The sequence below is a fragment of the Sinocyclocheilus grahami genome, unplaced genomic scaffold (genome assembly GCF_001515645.1).
Source record: "Sinocyclocheilus grahami isolate Dianchi unplaced genomic scaffold, SAMN03320097.WGS_v1.1 scaffold415.1, whole genome shotgun sequence".
NCBI lineage: Eukaryota > Metazoa > Chordata > Actinopteri > Cypriniformes > Cyprinidae > Sinocyclocheilus > Sinocyclocheilus grahami.
The window spans coordinates 463,750-488,472 of record NW_015505594.1 but is presented as its reverse complement, the minus strand read 5'-3'; the positions used below and the strand labels follow the sequence as shown (position 1 = coordinate 488,472).

The 24,723-nt window shown below is 36.5% G+C and overlaps 1 protein-coding gene across 4 annotated transcripts in view; it reads left to right on the top strand.

The window, feature by feature from the left end:
* The window catches only part of LOC107551128 (IQ motif and SEC7 domain-containing protein 1-like), a 201,725-nt gene that overhangs the window by 108,486 nt on the left and 68,516 nt on the right, over positions 1-24,723 (top strand). The window contains exon 1 of one of the 4 annotated variants that reach the window (XM_016232628.1): positions 16,831-16,894. The exons of the other annotated variants lie outside the window; for them this stretch is intronic. Coding sequence (XP_016088114.1) covers positions 16,872-16,894 — 23 coding nt within the window. The 5' untranslated portion in view covers positions 16,831-16,871. Of the gene's footprint in view, positions 1-16,830; positions 16,895-24,723 lie in introns of those variants that run through there. 4 annotated transcript variants of the gene reach the window in all.

Here is a 24,723-nt window from a genome sequence, read left to right as displayed (position 1 = left end):
CGCCCCCACATATCTACCTCACTATGTGGAAATATTTGCATAATGCGCCCAAATGTGCAGGCAAAGAAAGAAGGCGTGGTTTCAGTAACCGCAGTTAGTGTTGAAGCAGCCATGTCAGGGAGACGCTGTGTGTTTCTAGGCGAAAGCAAAAGCACTTTATTTGGTCTTCCGAAAGTAGATGCATTTAGGAACATCACAGTGGAGTCAGCTGTCTTAACCGTGGCTTGTGTACTGCAAACACTTATTCATCACTGTGTCTGTCACGGGACTCTGTTCCCCTCTCGGGCTCTGTCTTTACATTTATTTTGAAAGATGAAGCTCGCGATTATGGTAATGGGCGTTACATTTCCGACAAGTGCTTGTAGTGTTCAGCCAATCACAATGCACTGGGTCAGCTGGCCAATCAGAGCAGACTGTGCTTGTCGGAAAGAGGGACTTTGTAGAAAACAAAGCGTTTGAGAGAGGCGGGGCATAGAGGACCTACAATAATATACCGTATTTGAAAAAGAATGTGTTTTTTGAACATTAAAGCATGTCAACATATTCTGTTACACCAAATACACAAAATAATAATCTTTAAAATAGCATCATATGACCCCTTTAACAGTAGTTTACATCTGCAGATGTCTGTGTGAGATGTTCAAAAAGTCTTTTTGAGGCTATACATCAAGTGATTGTGATAAGGTAATCAACACAATCAACAACTTCCCTCTTATGTTCCTCTTTACAAGTTTGGTCGTGATTACAATGTGATTTGTTCACAAGTGATTGGTTGGAAAAAGTGGTAGGCATCTTGGGCAATTTCACATTTATTTCCCTTTTTAACACTAGCAGAACAAAAAGTAGAGCAAACGATTCACAACAGACTTGTTATTAATGTTTTAGCTGTGCATTTTTATGCTCCAAAAGAAAATGGTTGGAATTGTTTGTTCATACAATTCCGTCACTTCATTAACAGCTAAATGAGCAATACAAGCTAAATTGTACAGTCGAAATTCACAATAAAAATTAATCATGTCCAATAGCATTTATCTTCCACAGTGAATCATAGGTTTTCATCTGTTATATACAATTATTCTGATATGACTTGAAGGCTGCATTAGAATGTCATTTCCATATGCAACATACAGTAAACCTCTGTCTTATGAGCATGACTACATACAAATATTGTGTGACCTCAAGCCGTTAGTATTGATCATGGCTTTATTTTGATATTTTCTTGGCACTTGTAACAACTGACAAAGAGAACACCATTGCTTTGAAGTGTTCAAATTGATTTCTGTGTGTCCTCAGGGCTTGCCATCATGAATTTGGGCGTATCTTACTTGAATAAAAAGTTTTTATTTGCTAAAGTACAGTATCATAACAGAGAGAAGTATGAAGTAGTATGGATCTCTTTTAAAAAATATGTTCCTCTTCCTTCCTGGATGTGTATGTATCCAGGCTTGTGCTTTTGAAAGTGTATTGAATAAGCACATTTCCTTCAGGCCAAACAAACTAAACTGATGTAGGCTAAATTTCACCAAAGCAGTAGGGGTGTGAAATTTAATAAGTAATATACTGAGTTATGGTAATCGCACCAACTTAACACACTGCCAAATTTAATCCGTTAGTTTGTGCAATTATTCCACCCTGTAATTATTGTGTGGGACTTTTTTCAAAACTCTGGCTTTCCATTGTGGTGAAACGCTTTTATATGGTCCGTTTCGATAAGGATGATAATATCCCGTGTCATTGTAATTTTCAAAGTCCGATCTTGGCTAATAAGTTACTTAAGAACTTTTTTTGTCTGAAGATTCAGTGTGAGAGCATATGCTTAGCTGAAGTTTGTTTCATCAGTGTCAGGAGCGTTCTGATACAGCAGGCTTTCCTTAGGCTTATTGGTGGCTTGGATAGAAAATTCAGTTTTCTCTCAGGATATGTGATATTAGGATATGTGTGCTGCGAAACCGTAATCAAAATTTTGTCAAGAAGGATGTGTTCCATGGAACACCATCCCTGTCAAACTTACTTTCTTTCTTTCTTTCTTTCTTTCTTTTCAAATAAGATAAATAAAATACATTAATTAATTAATGTATTGAATTATAATATAAATATTATCATAATATATTATTTAAAAATTCATTAAAATTATTATATAAATATTTTATATTAAGTATTTAATTATATATTAACTAATACAAATTTTATGATTATATTTTTAGTTTATGATCGTGTTCCTGGGGTAATTTATGTATCTCACGTAGGATAGAATGTTATCGATTCAAAATACTATGATGCATGTCACATGTACTGTAGTGTATTTCGGACGGTCACATGCACTGCTCCCTTCTGAGTGCGCACTTGTGAGTAGGCCATAACACTGTTGACTTACATATGTAATTTGCACAAGGATGTTGATTTAGGAATGTGTCCTACTTGGTAAAATCCCCATAAGTGCAGTATCCAAAACACAACCTATGCTAGTTAGCAACTGTAATGGTCATTTGTAAATGTAGTCACAGCTATGTCTAAAGATTTAGATTTTTTGTGGATTCAGTGTGAAGATGTATGTCCTTGATTCTTTAGCTGTACAAATGCTTCATGTTTAATCAAAATGATGTGGCTGATCTCTTTTAGACGGCACACTTTCTCTCATTAATCATTACAATTCTGTTCTCTCTGTCTGGTCGCTTTATTATCACGAGTCAAAACACACAGCTCGAACGACTACTGACATTCACTCTAGCCCTCTCAACCTCTCTCTTTCCAGCTCTCTTTCTCCTTCTGTTTTGAGTCCCCAAGGACTCTTCATTCTCACGCATCATATTTGTAGTGAAATATTAAAATGTCTATTTAATTATTTAGTCTCAAATATTTATGAAAGCTGAAATGGAGAGGCACTAAATGAGGTGTAAAGAATGAAACCATTATTGAAAAAGAAGGGAAAAAGACAGTGTAAGGAAATACAATACGAGGACTGCCCACGGCACACGTCAGATGTAGCAGCGCCATTCAGGCTGAAAAGAAATGAAATATACGTTTTTCCAAAACTTTACCTCATTACTCTAGTTTGTCCCCAAAAGGTCAGCGGCGAAATTCAGCAGGAGGCCATGAATTGTAGAGGAGGTTAAAGCGCTATGACTTGGATCAAGCTTTTCCATCAAATGGAAAAGCAAATTGCGAATTTGTTTTAAAGACCTCCTGACAGGACTCTGTGGAAGTCTGGTGTACAGTAGTCAGTGGACCGGAGATGACAGAAAGAAAGGGATGGAAGTGAGAGAGGAAGAGGAGAGGACTGACATTAACATCATAACCAGTCTGTCAGAGAAAGAGCGAGAGAGAGCGTGACATCCAAGCCAGTTAGATGTTCTGGTCACACTTTAGTTTGGGGACCAGTTCTCACTATTAAGTATTAACTATGATTTTTGCCTCAATAAACTCCCAATTTGGTGCTTATTAATAGTTAGTAAGGTAGTTGTTAAGTTGGGGTGGATTAAGGGATCTAAAATATGGTAATGATGCATAAGGTGTTAACATATGCTTTATAAGTACTAATAAACAGCCAATATGCTAGTAATATGCATGCTAATAAGCAACTAGTTAATAGTGAGAATTGGTCCCTATACTAAAGTGTTACTGATGTTCTTCCTCAGACCAGAGCCAACTACTACAATATCACAGTGGTACAGTTTGTCAATGTTAAGTTAAATACAGAATTTGATCAAATTTAAAGGGGTTCTATTATGCTCTTTTACAAAGTCTTGATTTTGTTTTGGGGGTGTACTAGAACAGGCTCTCATACTAGGTTGTTCGAAAAACACATTATTTTTCTCATATTTTACATTATTACAACACCTCTCTCCCCAGTCTGGCATGAACGGCTCGAATAGTTCCTGTATCAAATGAAGGCCCGCCTTCTGAAATACGAAATGTGCTGTGATTGGTTAGCTGGGCCAGTGTGTGTTGTGATTGGCCGCACTCGGCGCTTGGTCGGGAAATGTCATGCCCCTTACCATAGCCGCCTGCGAGCTTCAGTGTAAATATTGCATCAAAATCAAATAAATTTGAGCGCGATTTAAACCTGGATGATTGTAACCACTCTAAGTTCGTCTGCCTTGGGAAAGCTAGCGTGTCTCTGACATAGTGATAACACTTGTTGCCTTCTCTAGTGCAGCTCAACCAGGTCTCATCCCATTCGTCGATATTTGTGATATCACAAATCCCAGAAAATATGCGTTGTAGTCCAAACGAGTCATTCGTTGTAGTTTTTGAAAAGTGATTTCTGTTAAATAAAATATCTCCTTTTGAAGTGGGCTTTGAGCTTTGTAAATTTGCAGATCTTTTTTTATGCTCAAACAGCAACATTACAGACTAACTAAAGTTGAAAAAGTGAAAAAGCATAATAGGACCCCTTTAACGATACCAGGCTTGAAATTGACTTTTTTTCCACTATCTGCTGCTATTGACATCACAACTTAGAATTGTTGCTAGTGAAGGGCTTGAAGCAATATTTATTTATTTGAGAACTAAGTTGACGCAGTTGTTTATAGTTATAGTAAATACTATAGTTTATAGTAAAAAAATAGTGCGATAAATATAGAAAAATATTTTGAGATGAAGTTAATGAGATGTCATTGCTATTACAGAAAATTAAGTTGTAATTTTGAGTTAATTTTCTCACAGTTGTAAGAAACAGTTGCAATTGTCTGATTAAATGTGCAATTTTGAGATATAATTGCATTATACAGTAGTTGCATTAAAGAGAAATAGTCTCTACAACTGTGATGTATAGTTGCAATTTAGATTTAGGTTCACGGTTATGAGAAATAAAGTTGCAATTATGATAAATAGATGCAGTTGTGAGATATAAAATTACAGTTACCAGAAATAAAGTTGCAGTTTTGAGAAATGGTTGTAATTGTGAAATTTACAGTTTTTATGAGAAACAGTCATAATTGTGAGGTATAAAGTTGCAGTTATGAGAAGTTGTTGCAATTGTGTGATCTAGTAACAATTTTGAGAAATTATTTTTCAATCTTTAACACTAATGTAGATAAATATAAAGTTGCAATTATGAGAAATAAGATTTAGTTGCAATATTGAGAAATACAGTATAGCTGCAGTTAGGAGAAATACCTTTTTTACACTGAGACAGAAAAATCTTGCATAATTTACATTAGTATTTAACTTTAATTACAGGAGTGTGTTCAGCAGCATATTTATTATTGTATTGATATACTGTGATATCAAAATTGTTATTCATAACCATACAATTTACTGGTAGCAATTATTGAAAATACCTATAATGACAATTCTAGTGACAACACGAAACCATTTCAGCAGCCATTCAGAAACGTTTGGTTTCGAGAGGAAGTCAAGTGTGTGCATGCTTATGTGGAGGATGCATCTTCTCTTATGTACAGCTGGAGTCTTTGGCATATGTGTTCCATCAGCTCCTGTGGACACGCTACAGATGCTTGACTAGTCTTACCAACCAGAGCTGAAGGGACAGGCAGTATCCCACTACATCACACACACACATACACACAAATCACAGCCAAATCTCTGTTTCCAAGGAGACACGAGTCTTGCTGGGAGGCGAGATGCTGTAGTAAATAGCAGAGACAGAGTGGTGAAGTGCTACAAAACTGTCAGAGACCTGTGCGGAGCCCGAGACTCACCTTCTGTCTCATTCTAATTAAACGCAAACGTCGGTTATAAGACTGACAGTTTAGCTTGGTTTTAATTGTCCTAGCTGGAGTAGAGGACGTATGGTATAATAAAGAGGCTTCTGTTTCTGTAGGGACATGTTGAATAGACACAGCATATAGAGCAATTCAGCTTTAGACATTTTTGTGGGACATTAAAATGTGTTATTGTGTCAGAGCCAGTTAGGTAGTAACGCCTGTGTTCAGACACATTGAGCGAGTTTAAATCTGGTTTGCGACATTTCCTGATCATACTCCTCTCAAAAAAAAAAAAAAGAAAAAAAAAAGAGCACCCTGATTTGTCACTGTCTTGAAGGCCAAGGCCTGTGTGTTGTAACGTCTGGCATTTCATTCTGCATTCTAGTTCCCTATGCTGTGGATCAGTATATTAAATTTAGGCGCTAGCAAATGCCATGATTCACTAAACACTTGGACACTGATGGCTCAATTACATTTAATGCGATTACAAGGTCATGTGTCACATTTACTACTGTATGTCTTCTGGTCTACATTGATTGCTTGCACTACACTGACATTTATACTTCATTACTACATATTTATACTTCACTATTTATTTATATACTGTTTTATGATTCGCATTTTTGGTTGGAGGGTAACTTATTGTTTAGCTTTGTTCTTCGGCCAGTGACAGTAAAGTCACATTCATTCTGTAACTTTGCACTGAGTAGCCCCGCCCACTGTAAAATCTCATTGGTCAAATTGGCTCTGATTATGTCATGTTGCATATACTATGACAGTTTCTTATTTTATTATTTTGTTTTGTTTATTGTGCTACTATATTTTTTTTTTGTAACTTTCTATTAATCAAAGAATTCTGAAAAATGTATCAGTTTCTACAAAAAATATTAAGCAGCACAACTGTTTTTAACATGAATAATAATAAGAAAGGTCTCTTGAGCACCAAATCATCATGATTTCTGAAGAATCATGTGGCACTGAAGACTGGAGTAATGATGCTGAAAATTCAGCTTTGCCATCATAGCAATACATTAATTTTAAAATATATTTAAATAGGAAAGAGTTTTTTTTAATCAATAAATACAGCCTTGGTGAGCTTATATACTGTATATATTGCTGTTAAATGATTAATCGCGATTAATTGCATCCAAAATAAAAGTTTGTGTTTACATAATATGTGTGTGTACTGTGTATATTATGTATATATAAACACACACACATGCATGTATATATTTAAGAAAAATTGTATATTTAAAATATTTATATTTATATATAATACAAATTATATATAAATATATATACATACAAATATTTTTAAAATATATAAATGTATGTGTGTGCATTTATATATACATAATAAATATACACGGTACACACGCATATTATATAAACACAAACTTTTATTTTAGATGCAATTAATCGCGATTAATCATTTGACAACACTTGTCGTGTAATGTGTGTAAATGTGCTGGTTTGGAGGAGAGTGTGTGTTGCTTCAGTCTGCAGTGGTCCTCTACTGCAGGGACACTGGGATAGTGTGAGTTTTGATCAGGTTCAGGGGTCTGGAATTGTTGCTTCAGCCTCTAGGGGTTATATTTAAAAGTTTGTGTCTATCACCGAGCATCATAATACTCCCAGAGAGAGCGACAGAGAGAATGTGCAGGGAAGAGATCCTGTCACAGTTCACACTGAACAATGAAATCTCAGGAGACGTGTTTGTGTGTGGACATCCAAGTGTGTATATGGGCCGCCGGAGCCACAGAGCAAATTGAAATAATTGCCTGCCTACTCCTGACGGTTCTGGGTGACCTTTGGAGCCGATTGATCGCAGTCATTTTGTAATCGATATTTTAAGAATGGACGTGTCTCGATGCATAATTAAGATCTAATTTGCATTATTTCGTTCTCTACATTTCTATCTAGCATCAGTGAGTTTTACACAGGTGCAGTTGCGGATTGTGTGCTAAGATAGAATTCACTGTCATATCATCCTCCTCTGCTTCTGTGTGAGAATAATGCTGACGTTCGTGATAGAATGTCTCGGTTGAAAAGCTCGTGTTACTGCAGTCAGAGGCAGATGTTTGTTCTGTTGAAGGTCGTTTTTGCAGTGACCTGTACAATTTGACACCCGGCTTTCATTTAACTCTTGACAGTTCACTGTCGGCGCTAGTCTGCTAGTCAAAGTGAGTAACTGTAATGATAATGGAAGCAATTGTGCCCTTAGATTAGCGTTATTGTAATCATCATTGCATCGTCTGGCTGTGATGAAGCAATGTGCTACACCTCGGCAGGTTTCCTTTGACAAGGAGAATTGGCTCCAACTTTCCCCACTGTGTGTCTTTTTGTAGGCAACATATAAAGATGTTTTCAGAGAGCACTCAGTCAGTGCCAAACTACAGCGAGAGCTACTCATTTCATGCCTGTCACCTCGGCTGCACCTTGGCCGCTTTTTAGTCATCAACACACGGTTTTATTTCTGGTGTTGTAATCGCCAGTGAAATTTTGTTTGAACTGATGATCTGAGCATGTTTATGGTTGGCTCATCAACTTAAGAAATCCATATGCAGAGAAACACATGGTGTGATAGTTGTGTGAAAACTCTGCCCCCTAATGGACACATTACATCAGTTGGACGCAACACATTCGTGGATTTCTAGTTTAAACTTCATTCTTATCTTGAAGTTTTGTAAATTGAACTATTTAGTTGTGCTTTCATCCCTATTAACATTAGAATTTGCTCAAATAGTTTTTCCGATATGAATGAAACCTCAAATCGTGTGGCTTTTTTATGAGAGGTGTGCTATTCATTTTCATCGCAGTCTGACTTACAATATTTACATTTATGCATTTGGCAGATGCTTTTATTCAAAGTGGCTTGCATTGCGTTCAAGGTATATATATTTGATCGATTGTTTCCTTGGAATCAAACCCATGACATGGAGTTGCTAGCGCTATGCTTTACTGCTTGAACTACAGGACCACAAATATGATGTTATTAAAACACAATAACTTATATAATACAATATTGAATGAAACAAGCAAAAAAAAATTATTGTGTTGAATAAGGGCCAGAATATTCTACTTGGGTTAAAAAACACTCAGAACACATTAGCAACTGCATGGGAACGAAAGCAATAACATGCTTTTGCACTTTATGAAGGTTACATTTTCTTTTATAATAAATGTAAATGGCATGTTGTGTTAAATAATTTTTAATGTATGTAATATCATCATATTTTCAATTATTAAATGAAATATTCTATTACATATTTCATCATCTTTATTTTACTGTTTATGGCATGAATTGTATTAATTGTTTGTTATTATGGCTCATATATTTCAATGCATGTTGTTTTTTGTGTGGACTGTGACTGTCGTATCACAGCATACAGGGCTCTTTTCCAGAGGAGGGAGACAGTGTATTGGAGGAGCTAAGCAGCATTAGAGCTACACTTACACAGACACACGCTATTGCTTCTCATCAGCACACTGATCCAGGAACAGATATTTGACACGGGTCTATGTGAACCTCTGCCATCATCCCTTTAAAATGAGCCCTCGATCACGCAAGTTATAATTCAATTCTGTCTGAGTTGTCTGTCCCCTGCAGCGACTTCATTTCTCTTTTTCTCTCTTTATCTTCCTCTCTTTCTTTCCTTCTGCACATCTGGGGTTTAATGTGTGTCCATTATTCATACACACAGTCTGAGTGATCCTCTGAGCGGAGAGCAGAGCTGAAGACTGAGTGTGACTCTTAAGTGAGTCAGGGAGATGTGAGGCATGCAAATAGATCTCTCATATATTTCACTCTCATTCCCTCTTTGAGATGATGAGGTGTCAGGTGTTCGGTGCCTTCTCGCCTGTGAAAGAGAGACAGCTCACGAGCGTTTGTGTGTGTGCAGATGTATTACAGTGTACAGTCATGGAAAGCTTTTGATGTGTATATTTAAGTCAGAATGCCTCATGATGAGCTGTGAGGATTTATGTTAGTGTGTTGTAATTATGTATGTTACTTCCTCATGAAGTCCTCTGATCTGCCACCTGAACACTTCTGCCTCAGTTCTGGCATTTGAACACTACTGCCTCAATTCTCTTGCATGAACACTTCTCACTCAATTTTGACAAATTTCTCGATTCTGCAGCATGATTTTTGCCACAGTTTTGCAAAATTTAGAAGTGAAGAAATGGCTTCCATTTAATTTATAATGTGAATTTGAATTGAATTGGCAACCATTTACAGGAAGTTGAATTGAAATTTGTATTAGATTCACAGGAAGAGGAATTTACTGAATTGCAATTCAAAGAAATTCAACAGAGGTAATGCATTCTGGGAAATGCTGTGTTTTTCCATTTTGGTTTACAAAAGATAATTGATATGATTACAAATAAATCCACATTTCTGTAGCAATGCTATTTTAGTGTTATCCATACACCATAAACAATATGAATACTTTTATGTATGTATGCATGTATTTGTTTATTTATTTACTTATTTTTATATTTATATTTTCAGTTTTTATTTTGATTTTAGTTCAAGTTTTAGTAATTTAGTTATGTGCTTTTGTCATTTTTATATATAGTTCATTTTTATTTCACTTTTTGTTTCAGTACCCTTAGTACTTCAACTTTATGGAAGGTATTTTGTGCCAATTTTAAATATATCTATTCAGTTATAAAAATTTAAATGAAAACTATATTAACAATTTAATTATAGAAAACTGTATGCAATATATGTGCCTAAATTAAAAATTAAATGAAATGATTTCATTGTCTCTGTGACAATGCATTGTCCCGGTCAAATTGAAAAATAAAATGCTGTGGTTGATTTGCCACTTCATTTCCACTACAATCTCGAGGCAAGACTGTCATTACTAAAATGAAAAGGCAAAAGTGAAAAACAGTTTTTACAAAGCTTTTAATTAATGCTCACACGATAATAGTGACACAGTTAAAATTAAAATTTAAAGTTTAGTTTTTGTTTTATTGTCTCTTTTATTTCACAGTTTTCATTTTCAAAGTCAACCTCAGACACTCTACACTTGAACAGTAAGCTCCGCCCCTCTAATTAACATATAATTTGCATACAGGTTGACTCTGAAAATGAAATTTCTTAATCCCCAACTGCATTTTGTTTTTCAAGTTGACAAGGACGACGCATTGTCACAGTGAAAATTAAAATTAAATCATTTCATTTTCAAAAATTTCATTTCTTTTAAAAAAAAAAAGTCGTGGGGAAGTCGTGGCCTAATGGTTAGAGAGTCGGACTCAAAACTGAAAGGTTGCGGGTTCGAGTCTCGTACCGGCAGGGATTGTAGGTGGGGGGAGTGAATGTACAGCACCCTTTCCCACCTTCAATACCACGACTGAGGTGCCCTTGAGCAAGGCACCGAACCCCCAACTGCTCCCCGGGCGCCGCAGCAAAAAATGGCTGCCCACTGCTCTGGGTGTGTGTTCACGGTGTGTGTGTGTTCACTGCTGTGTGTGTGCACTTTGGATGGGATAAATGCAGAGCACTAATTTCAAGTATGGGTAACCATACTTGGCCACATGTCACGTCACTCACTTTTGCATAGTTTTCTATAATTAAATTGTTAATATTGTTTTCATTTTCATTTTTATAATTGAATTGATTTACTCAAAATTGGCAGATACAGTACTTCTGCATCAGTTCAGCCTCATTAATATGTCTGCCTCAATTCTATCTCATGAACACTCCTGCCTCCTCTGCAAATCTCTCCAATGTATCAAGCCCCTGCCTCCCTCTAGTTTTCCACCCTCAGCAAATCAATAAATCATTTCTCCGTAATAGATGTTCAGTTGTAGGTAATCTTTTCTCCCTCGGTGCTGTATTGTTAGCGAGTATGGCTCAGGGCTAGCAGAGATTAGCCTGCCTCAGCTCCTCAGACAAGAGCCTCAGAGAGCAGAGGCAGAACATCGCCGAAAGAGTATCTCTGCACAGGACTCTCAGCCAAAGCTAATTTCTGATCACAAGTAGTTGAGTGAATATGACTGGGGGCAGTCCTCTTTGAAACCACCACACACACAAACATAGACACTCACAATTTCCAGCCATCCTCTCCAGGGGAGTGAATGAGTGCTATTTCCAGGAATCGAAGTTGGATCAGCGATAGAGCTCTTTTGTGTTGTTTTGCTCCCTCTTTACTTCACCTCAGGATGTGTGTGTCTGTGTGTGTGTCTGTGTTTACCAAGTTTGCAGTAGGGATGAATTGCAATGGTTGATTAGTCATCACGGATGTTAACAACCCAACCGCTGGGTCAAAACAACCCAATAGCTGGGTTTGTCCCTTTTTAACCCAGCATTTTTTAGAGTGTGGTGTTCTATCTGTTTCTTATTTAGATACAGATTCTGTTGTTATGTCATGAAGGAAATTTTATCTAGCTGGCTAGCATAGAGCTGATAAAGTTTTGTAAAAAAAAAAAAAAAAAAAAGGTTTGTAGTAGTCCTGAAAGCATCAATAAAAATGTGTTGAAAAATGCATACATACAGTAACTGGGGGCAGTAATGTTTTTTTATGTTTTGAAAGAAGTCTCTTATGTTAACCAAAACTGCATTTATTTGATCAAATAGCATCTATAACGTACACTTATTCGTACTGAAAATTTTCATTACAGTCTTTCTGTTTGGTACGCTTGTGTACCAAACAAATACAGTGTTGGTTTAACCACTGCATGAGCCTAATTTCATTGGAAACTTCCAGTTTTACTTTTGTTACTTTTTTCGTTACTTTCAAATTATGTCAATTTTTTCTGGAAATTCAAACAATAAATGCCGTTTTGATGCTCTTTGATGTGGCATGGCAGATCTCTGTATAAACGCATGAGCGTGATCATCCCTTCCTCTTTATTTCTAGTTTTAACATGATATAAAAATGAATGAATATCTCATGCCTCATGTAATCACTCAGTCAGTGTTTCAACTGCTGAAAGACGTTAACAAAGCACCAGCAAATTAAGAAAACATCTTCATCAGTTTGACAACACACGTGCTGCAAAGACTCACAACACAACCAAATACTGAAAAGTGTTGCAAGTAGCACAGACCACAACATAAAGGTTTCAAGGAATCCCAACAACCATCCCAACAACCATGGTTTAGTTGAAGTCTAGTGATTATGTTTTTGGCTTTTACCAAAACTATGGTTAGTGTAATTTGTGATTACCATGGTTTAACTAGGCCTATAGTAACCATGTTATGGTTCATTTTCGTAAGGAAAGTTGTAAAAGTAAGTTAGCCAGCTTAGCCAGCCAGTAATTGTGTATTTCATCAGCTTATTTAGGCTAATAATATTTGGGGAAAAAAGCTAAGGACTCATATGATCAGGATGTCAAACAAATAAAAATCTAGACACTGAAACGTGTCCCAGCCAGGTTCGTCACTTGTTGCGATTATATAATAGTAAATAAAAGTAAATGGAGCACCATTGTTCTGAATATTATAATTAATTTGGGGAATCATGTGAGTCAAGTCAAATTCCTGAAGTGTCAAGGTGGTGTAACCACCATTCAAGGAGCAATTTTGTTAATCTTGTGCAAGAAGACCATGTGACAGGAAATTATATCACAGGGAAGGACCCCTGGTAACACTATCTCTAGCTTCTGCTAACTGTTGTATGCGAGTACACGAGAGAGTGGCGTTCCAGCGGGTGACAGGTCATAGGCATAGCATAAGGTCTGGTGAGAGGTGATGAATGCAATAGCGCAGATGAGAGAGCAAAACAAAACACTGATCACAAATTAGAAGTACAAAATGATGATTTGTAAAGAAAAATGTCGGAGGATTTCGATATATAAGCCAAGAGGAGACTGGTTTTCCTTTGCTGTAAACAAAACTTGGTTCTCGCGAGACTAGCATATTCTCACCGGAGTTTACACTACGCCTACATTCTATGTCATCTGGCAGTCATCTTGTGTACATGCGTATGACAGTTAGCAAAAGCTAGAGATTATGGTTTATAAAGTTTTTACTTTACAGGAGGCCTTTATTAAAAATAAAATAAAACCACTTCAGCTGAACTTGCTTGATTTTCAGTGTCAATTTCTTCAACAAACAATGGCCTTTGGCTGTAGAAGACAAATAAGGTTTTAAAAAGCATGCAGCAGGTATTTTAAAATGTACGAAGTGTATTTATGTTGATTTTATGTAAATAAAAATTATATTTGCAAAATATATATATATATATATATATATATATATTTTGCAAATATAATTTTTATTTACATAAAATCAACATAAATACACTTCGTACATTTTAAAATACCTGCTGCATGCTTTTTAAAACCTTATTTGTCGTTGACCCTTATACAACCCATGCACTAGCTGATTTTGTAAAAGCAGTGTAGCACATTCCTGGTTTGTAGCATTTCTTTTTTTTTTTTTTACATGCATATATGTATATACCTGTGTTCAGTGACAAATGATTCAGGATTTTTTATAGTTGACACCTATACTTATAGCAGCGCTCTAGTGTTGTGACTAGTGTGTCTGAGCGGACTGCCAATGCTTGCCCTTTTCACGTCTCCTGCTACATTAATTACAGAGTGCATTCCTCTAAATGTCTTTGTGGAGCTCTGTGGATGACAGTTTTTTAGCTATTTGCGAATGGCTATTTCATAACTGTATACTGTATGTGTCTTTGAGATTAACATTGTATTATTTTGTGAATTTAATGCACTTCATTTTGATGTATCATTATGTCAGCATCTCTTGGCAGTTGCATCAAAGCTGGGTGTCCCTGATGGATGCACCTCCAGCTTTCCTTCCCAGCCCCTGCCCATCGTCTACACATGCATGCACACAGATTCCAAAAGTCTCTGCCTCATGCCTGCCACCATGACTTCATAATGAGCGTGTTTGCATGGGGATGTACAACCTCATTACTTTGCTTTTTCCTGCCCCTGAAAAGATGTGATCCCACAATGCAATGCTCCTTCAGGAGGTTGAATCAGAATAACAAAGGCTCTGACCTTGTTACATGGGGCTGTTATCAGGGGTGGAGATGTTTCCAAAGCCCTTCTCTGTGTTGAGTGCTATGTCAGCTTGTGGTGGTAATAGGGTGTGTGGGAGCCGGTCAAGTCTCCTGGGGCTTGTTGGGAACGTGTTTTATTTGACAGGTATTGTTATGGTTACCGGTAATGTGCATGTGCCATGGCGTTGTTGTTACCTGGTGACAGGTACGTGGTGGAGGGTCCCAGTGGGAGAGGAGTGGTTGTCTGTTCAGACGTCCCAGAAGAAAAGATCAAACTGGCAGGGGTTAATCTTGATATGTGGGCCACCTACAATTTTAATATTAAATATGTAGATCAACAGTTTAAAAAAATTGCATCACAGGCAGCGATTTTTTTATTACAGACTTTTATTTAAAAAACAAGTTAAAAAAATTCATTCAGGTCCTGGAATTTTATAAAAATGAATTAAAATGGCACCCAACAATTTTATATTTGGGACGTTGACCAAAAATGTACAATTTTAAATTGTGACCAACAGTTTTATCTTAGGAACATAAAACAGCAATTTAAAAAATTGTAATTGGGCCAAGCAATTTTAGAGATGTAAACAACAATAAAAATGTAAATCTGGCCTAGAGATTTTAAATAAGAGTTGTAGAGCAACAAATAAATTAAAATGGCACCCCATAATTTTACAATAAGGATGTAGAACAACAATAAAAAACTGGCCAAGTGATTTTATATTAGAAATGCAAGCAAAATAAATAATTAAATAAAAAATGTAAATCAGGCCCAGCTATTTTATATTAGGTATGTAGACCGACCATTTTAAAAATTCAAAGCATGCCCAGGGGTTTTATATAAGAATTGTTGAGCAACAAAATAAAAAATTTACAAAATAAACCATTTTATATTAGGGATGTTGACCCACAATTGAAAAATGTAAATTGGGCCAAGCAATTTTATGTTAGAGCTGAAGACCAACAATTAAAAAATAAAAGTCACTGCCAGTGTGTGACGAGAGGGGCGGGGCCGAGAGCCGTGGGAACGGAGCGAGGCTGGTGGAGTAAATGCTAATGCACGACACCTGCACCACTCACCGGTCTCGAGTCCCACGGAGGAGCTCCGGAAGGATAAAAGGAGGAGTGACGACAGTGTTGGACGAGAGAGGACCAGGCCTGGATTTTATTTTGTGTTTTGGTTTTGCTGTCGCGCTGCTTTGTGTTTATTTTATTATTAAAGTTTTGTTTGAATGTTCGCCGGTTCCCGTCTCCTTCTTCCCGACCTACGAACGTTGTTACACAGTGGTCTTATATAGGAGATGTAGACAAAAATGTAAAAAATATATAAATAAATTAGATTAAATAAAACATCAAGCCCACTGATTATGTATTAGAGACAACAATTAAAATCACATCCAGATATGTTATATAAAGGACCTAGACAAACAATTAAAAAGTTTAAATTATGCCAATCAATTTTTTATTAGACCAACAATTAAAAAATAAAAATCAGGATCAGTGATTTTATGCAGGGACATAGATTTTGTTGAGAAACATTCACATCAGACCCAGCAATTTTATATTAGAGATGAAAACCAACAATAAAAAAAAAGAATTGGGCACAGCAGTTTAATAATAGAGATGTAGACCAACAATTAAAAACTTTAAATCACTGTCAGCGATTTTAGATTAAAGACATAGACCAGTAATTAAAACATTTCTTAAATCAAGGGGTATCTTCCACCCAGCATAATTAAGTCTTCCGCTTGTCTATTCACACACGGTTTTGTTAGTTAATGAATCCGTTTGTGTCATTAGGGATGCTCCACACTCGTGCTGATTGGTCCAGCCTCACAAACAGTTCTGTTACTATAGCAACCACTGAGCCAACTGGTTCAGGTTTGGACAGATCAGATGTAAACAAAAACAAATCGAGGGCAGAAAAAGTGCATTTCCAATAATAAAATTTTTTATCCATCATATGAATGTGTCTATTCATAACTCTGAATCTCATAGAAAACATCACTGATGAGATATGCGTGTGCTGCTCATTACATCACACACTTGGTGCCGTGTGCCGCCCCGCTGAGGCTAAGCTTGAATGAGCTGAGCACGCCTGTGAGTGCTTGAGAGGAGAGAGAGTGTGTGTGTGTGTGTGTGTGTGTGTGTGTGTGTGTGAGACCGAAGCTTATTTTGGCGCGCTCAAGAGACTCACACACAACATAGCATCTTCATGGCTTGTCATCGCTACCACTTGTGAGTACATGTTTGAATTGTGCATGTGAAGTGTGTGTGATTGTGCCGGGACTTGAGATGATGGGAATATTGAGCTTTGCATTTGTTTTGATATGAAACAACAGATGTTATTCAGCATTGCATTCATGAGCATGATGTCAAATAAATGAAGGAGGGCGCTTGTTATTCTGCCCGTATCTGTGGGGGTAAGACCTCATTTTAATTTCATACGTGACAACTTGACTGCTGCAGTAGCTTGATGCTTCATTTCATATTTTGAAAAGCCATCACATCATACGAGGAGCAAAATCTTGGGTCATGTGTTTGATTGCTAATGAACTCGTCGGCTGTTTGAAGCAGACATGTTCAGCATGTTCTGTGAGTTTGCCGCAGGCTGTATCTCTCTAAACCCAGGGCAGAGGGATAAGGTTGTGTCTGTACGCTGAGATATCTCACGCACGCAGACTGAAAACAAAGTGGACAGTGTTTACGTGGCTCTGGTGATGTCACGCCGAGACTATTTTTGGAAACGTTATAAGACTGCAGTTTCAGTCTGTATTGAGCATACCGCTGTTTGTCAGGCTGAATGAACACATGCCCTCTCTCTGCGATTCAAGATTTACTCTTATGTTTGAGGTTTTCTTTTGCATTAGCATGTCCTTAAAAGTCCTGAAAGAATCATTTGATATTTGTAGATAAACTTTAAATTATGTTGGTGTTAATAATGCTAGTCATTTTAAACATTAGACAGATTTTAAGGTGTAAAATATAATTGAACAAATCACTTAATTATTGTAATGAATAATAATAATATTTGTAAAATGCCTGAATTTGTATCTATCTGTCACTTAGTAACGTCATTTAAATTGCGCTTGAATATTATTAGTAAATAGATAGCAGCAATTAATTCTATCTCTTTGTCTGTCTGTCTTTATTGTTAACAAGGATCTTATACAGCGTCTTATTAGCATCTTATATATTACTGTTTATGTGCTGTGTTTTCAAATGGTGATTTATCAAGTGGGTAAAAAGACAGTCAACAAGCTTTGTTCTCAGCTGGGACGTTGCATTAGCCAGTGGGCCATGTTTCCATCTGTTCCTGAGCTCTGTCTGCCTGCACATCTTCCACTGCCGCCCGCTGTGCCTCATCCCAGGGGGGAAGGGAGGGAGGAAGGGGAATTGGGACAGCCTTTCGCTGTCATGTGACCCTCCCTCAAGGTCACCCTGTACAAGCATTACTCCTCCAGAGCAAACCATGACTAATAACTCTCTTCCATATATCTCTCTCTCTCTACTACTGGACAATTAAAGATTGTGCTCTCCAGAAATGCACAGCTGAAACTAACACAACAGCATTTTTTTTGTTGAGATGTTTGTGTGAAAGTGATTTGAATGTGTTTTTAGAGCTTGACTGTAGCAGTCGTGTCAGTGACAGTAATAGGAGGTGGCATGGTGCCATGCCTCGCAGGAGGAAGGCATTCACATTAGCCTGCCGGCGAGAGGCAGACTCCAGCACTGAGGTCAGACGAGCAGGATTCAGGGTGGTGGCAAAGTATTATTCTGTCATTCAGTGCACTGATGGGATTTGTGCTTCTAACCCGGTTATGTGCATGAACTGTTAGTATAACTGTCAAATTTTGTGATCAAGTCAAGTGTCATAGGTTGATAAATATAGATTTAGATATATATGCAAATTTTGACATTGTTGACCAAACTGTTTACATGGTTATGACATTGTCAAACATTGCCGTTTTCAGTAGTAATCACCTGTATTCCCCTGTGGTTTTTATACCCACAAAATCGGATATATTCAGAATTTAAGTAATAAACAAAGTTGGCAGGTATACCAGCTATTTTCAGTTTTTGAATGTTGCTTATTCAATTAGAATTAAGACTATTTTATAAGTATTTAATTCATATTTCGATTATATATTATAATTAGGTTTGTGTGTGTGTGTGTGTGTATACACATGTAATCCATTTTATTACTGAAATATTATAAAATTATTCAAATCTGTGGAATAATATCCTCAATCCTAATAAATAATTACAAATACAATATGACATTTAGATGTATGTTGTTAATTCTAACACACTAAATGCTTAGTTGTATGATAGAAGCTGCTGTATGTGCAATCTTGAAGATGACAGCAGAATAGCTGTTCTTAATAGTTACTTAATCGTATGAATTAAACATATGTTTCATGTATTTTTTCACACCCCTAATGATGCTACAAGTCTCAAAATGTAAGTTGCTTAGTGACATCTTTAGCAGTCTTATGAATTCTTGGCAGAAAGCTCCACCAATTTTCACAGAATGTAATCAGCTATGCGTTGTTCGTGAAATATTTGGTCTAATTTCATTATACTTTCAGGTACCAGTAAGAATGTGGTTCCCTCAGCTCTTTACTACATTTTAATGATGATTTCCCTCCCAATCAGTGCAGAAGCTATGAGTAGCTCATCTCCACCTGTATGTATTGATTTACTCAAAATGCAGTAGCTCAGATTTTATTGCAATTATCTTCATTGTTTTGTGTCTGTATTTACTATGCCTCATGATCTGAATCACTGAGACTTTATTCTTGCTTTGAAGCTCATGTGCATGAGTGAGTTTATTTTTATTTTATATGTGACAAACAGTATGGCTGCATTCTCCAGTAGCACCAGTCAATAACTGCTGACACAGGCAAATGAATGCATGAAAGAATAAGTACCTGTTTGTGATCTCATGATCAATGTTATTGTCTTTGAATGGTTGCTGCTCATTGAAGTTAATAGATTTAATTATGAATATTGACTTGTGCTGGCAATCTTTAAACCAACATAATGTAGATGTCACTGGAATTTGCTCGAGTAACCTTTATTTTTGGCCTTTTTGTGACTTTTATCGTAATAGAATAGTAGCGAGAAATCTTAGATATTTGGGAGAAGAGGTGGGAATGGGATTGGAAAATGACGGAATGTGAAAACCTTGATGAATGTGAAAACTTTCATGAGCATGTGTGCTAACCGCTAAACCACAGCTCTCCTCACCCTCATGTTGTTCAGATCTTTTTAAGGAGCATTAAACACTTGGAAATGTGTTGTTATGGAATCAGAAAGTATGTGCAGAAACAGAAAATTCAGCACCCTGAACTGAAAATCCCCATGACTGCTATCTCAAACCGCAGGAAGTGAGACCAATAACCGGTTCATGTTTCCCACTATGACCCTCAAAGGCGGATGATGAAAGCCCATTGGGTCTGACAGGGCTCTGCTGGTAGGGTCATGCTATGACCCTCAAAAATAGCCTACAGGATTTTCTGTGCTGAACTATAGACTCTGTGTCCCTCAGGATTTTTCGTGCTTATGTAAAACAAATAGGCAAGAGCGCCATGTCTGCTGTAAGAGAGATGCACACAATGTTCTAGGCCTCAAATGTCCAACTCAATCAGCAGTAGAATGTGAAAATGTTTCCGTCATACTCAACTGTTTTTTCTTGGCACCTGAACTAGAGCTGCATGATATATTGTTTCAGCATCGATATCGCAATGTGTGCATCCGCGATAGTCACATCGCAGGATGTGTGATGTTTAGTATAGGCTACTGATTGTTATATTTATACTGATTGTTTTCTTTGCTCACACACAGACACGGTGTGTACACCGGAGGTGACAGCTGTACAGAGATACCTATTTTAAATACATTTAGTAGCAGAGCTACAGCACTCGATTTTCAGTGCTGGAAATCCATTTATCCTTTGTTGAAACTTCCGCGTCATCTTGGAGAGCGCAGGTCACAGTCGCTTTGAGCTCAGCTCTCCCCCGGCCTCCCCCTCCCCTTTTCTATCATTAGCAGTTGTAATTACATCAGCAGATTCGGCACATTCGCGTTAGAAAAGCGGCGCTTTCCAACTTCATTAACATGTTATGATATTACAGCTGTGAAATTACAAACAAAAAATACACGTTCTGAGACATGAACTGAAATTAATTGTAAATTATATTAACATTAAATCGTCCTCCTCCCATTTTCACCTCAAAATTTGGGGAAGCTGTGCCTCCCCTGCCTCCCCCAACGAGCCGCCACTGGACAGCATCATGATTATATTTTGTCGCGCCACGCCGCTCGCGTCCGGTGTAGACACAGTGAGAGCCACGCAGATGCACGTGAACACTGAATTCTGTTCACTTCTGTGTCTATTTGTGCCTGAAATACTGTGCTCTGCAAGTATCCTTGCAAACGCAGTTGCTTATGGCTTTGGTGAAGGTAAACAATTGAGAAAGAAAATGCATGTGTAACAGTATATTGGTTCACAGCAGTTTAATATTCCTGAGGCTTTCTGTGTTATGAATGTTAATCAAACAACAAAACAAAGAAAAATCACTTTTGTAGCTTTAACACAGATTTGTTAGATTTCATTTATACAGTGAAGACTATGCAGTGTTGTTTTACATTTGATTATTCAATTTCTGTACCTGAATACTGTTAGACTTACCTGAAAAATATAAAGCACTGTTTATTTCATTTGTTTCTTTGTTCTGTTATATTTATCTATGCTTGTAATTTGTGTATTTCCTATGCTGATTTGCTCGCCTACAAAATCACCCCAATCATTCTCCCCCCCCCCAAATAAACTATTCAAGTCATGTGGTGATTTTTATTTCATATCGCAATATATACCGCCAAAAAATTTAACATCGCAATGTGAGTTTTTTCCAATATCGTGCAGCCCTAACCTGAACTGCTACTACAGCAGTACACTGTGACAAGTGTACTTATAGCTAAAGCGCTATCAATACATTGAGTCGTCTATTATTAATTTCTTGGATATTTCTCTGTAGTATTATGTTATAAAAATATTTAATTTGTGTTTTTTACTAAGACATAACATATCCCTCCTATCACATAAAATGGAAAGAGTTGTTTTTTAACCTACGTTTTAATAAATTTGACTGTATACTAGATTATTACCTGAATTATTTGCAAATAATTATTTGTCATATAATTATAATTATTTGCAAATAATTATTTTATATTATAGTTGAAATATAATAAATGTAATGAATTGTCATTTAAGTAAAATTAATCAAATAAATAACAATATATTTTTCATTCATTAATATGTACAGTCTTTATATGCATTTATAAATATATAATTACATTTAAGCTGATATCTTGCTTTTTGTTGCAGTAATGCTTTAAATTCGAAAAAGTCAGATTATGAACTATTGTGTCCAAACTATTTTTTAAACTTAGTTGTCTATTATTTTTTTTATTATTATTATTTTCAATATTGTATGTATTTGTTTAATATATTGTTTTAGATACAATAATAAAATAACCAACTGGCAATTAAATAAAAAAACAGTATAGTGTTTATTTTTTTGTTTTAAATTAATTAATTTCAATTTTTTTATTTATTTTTTTGATAAAGCATTTCGTGCCACACATTTGAAGAGTCAGTTTTGTGTGTTTTTTTGTGCTGATTTGCTCACTTCCAACACTCATAACTCCACTGCCATCACCTGCTTAACAGCACAAACCAGCATGCCTCTGCTGACATTTTATTCATCTTTCATCTTTATAGGGAATTATTTAATTCGCTGACAACAAACAGGCACTTGAACCCACTAAGGCTTCCCTGTTTCATCTCGGTGTGAGGAGAGCACTCACAAAACTGTCACATCAACCTCAAAAATAGCCCCATATCGTTGCTTTCCACTTGCACTGTAAGTGTGTTCAGTCTTTGTCTCTTTGAGTTCATAATTTGATTGGGGAATAGTGGAAAACGGTTCTCATATACAAGATGTTATCATTAGGAAGTTCCAGAAATGCATATGATTCTTAATAAAGAGTCGTTGATGATCTGATCGTAATGAAGCTGAGAGACTCTAACTGTTTCATTAGTGTTGAGGGCCACTACAACTATCCATCCAACAAGCCATTTTTAGTTCAGATGTGGTATTATGGCCCACATAATGAGTGAAGTTGATGAGTTTTAGTGTAATCGGTCTCCATCTCAGCCTGTGAAACTGAAATTACAATTCTTTGCACTGTGATTGAATTAATTGGCTCTTAATCTCATGCGGTCGTTAAATACTTAGACCATTAGACCTTGGTGAAATGTGTTTTAAGCAGTCTGCCCTGTTTCCAACGAGCTCAGATGGTACACGTCCCTCGATGTCAAAGAATAAATACGCACAATGTTTTATCTGCAATATTGTGTTTAATGCACTCACCATTGAAGTCCATTTAGTTTGCTTGTGCTTTCCCACACCGGAAGGCAACCAGTCGTTTAATATGCTAAACTCACATCTGATCCTGTTCTACACCCAGCTGTCGTCACTTACATATGCAGCCATTTGTTTCTGTGTAATTTGTATGTCTGTGCACCGGGTGATCTGTTCATATGTGCATAAGAGGATCAAGTTTTACAACGGTGTGGCAGGAGTGCATAGAACAAGAAATGCAAATGAGCGTGTGGAATATTAATGAGGGGATGGACTGCAAGATGCTTGTTTTAGGCCACTAGAGGGAGCACGCAGCTACGGTCACTTTTGCATGATGCATGAATGTGTATGAACAGCCTGAAGGGTGTGCAGTACTAGTTAACAAAGAACATCTGGAATATGCCCAAGGAATACTCTGCAGTAATGCTAATGGCAGAATTACTGACAAAAATACCTGGAGAATTTCATAAGACAGTGTGATTATCTTCAGTAAAGATCAGGAATTATTTATTTTATTACGTTTATAAAAAGCATTGCTGTAGTATAAAATGCATGAAATGTGTCATCAGCATCCAAAAAACAAACAATATAGAGAGCATGACAAATTATTTTTTATTTGTCTTAATTATGTATATTACAAAATAAAGATAATAATAATAAATTATTTAATATTAGTAAAATATTTTAATAGTAAATAATATTTAATAATAATAATACTAATAATAGTAAAAATATATGCATTAATATATCTAATAAATCTTGCATTATTATATATAATAGAATCTATATATCTGTAAACCTCTCTATATGTAGTGAGAGAAAGCAACTGACATATTGCAAGTGAAAGCAATTTAAATATAGTAAAAATATAATATATTTATTTTTATGTTTTTTTTGGGGTGCTGATATCTTGCTTTTCATGTTGTAGTAATGGATTTCTGAATAGAACGAACTGCAAATTTGCCCATTTAGATGTCTGAGAGAAATGAGACACGTCAAGAAGTGCCATTATGATCCACTTTAGGGCATTTGGAACTATATAAATAGTTGCGAATTGATGTCATCCAGAGCTGGCTGTGAGTTTTGCACTCGTGTTTCTTTGTGCTTGAACGATTCTCACAGGGACTGTCCACAGGCAGCTATTGTTCCAGCTTTGAGAGTGAGGGAAAAAAGGGGCTTTCTGAAGACCTTTGAAAGGGAGTGATCACAATAATACCAGACTAAAAATAGACAAAGATATTCTGTTTTTCCCTTCTTCTTTTTTTCCCTCTAGAAACCTGCCAGGGTCATAAATGCATCTCCCAGTGCTGCGTTTAGCCCCAAACAGGCCACCAATAGGCAATAATGCCCTCAGTTGTTGCACAGTTTTTCCTCAGCAGATTGGAGGATACTACTGTAAAAGCATTTTGAACATTGGTTAGTCCAATATAAACCACTTTTTAGGTTCTAGATGGTGCTTTATCTGTCCTGCAGATGGATATCCATAGGCTGTGTCTTTTTGTTGGTTTTAAAAAAGGCCAATTTGAATATCAGCCATGCACATATTGGCTTCTCAACGAACTGCAAATTTGCCCATTTAGATGTCTGAGAGAAATGAGACACGTCAAGAAGTGCCATTATGATCCACTTTAGGGC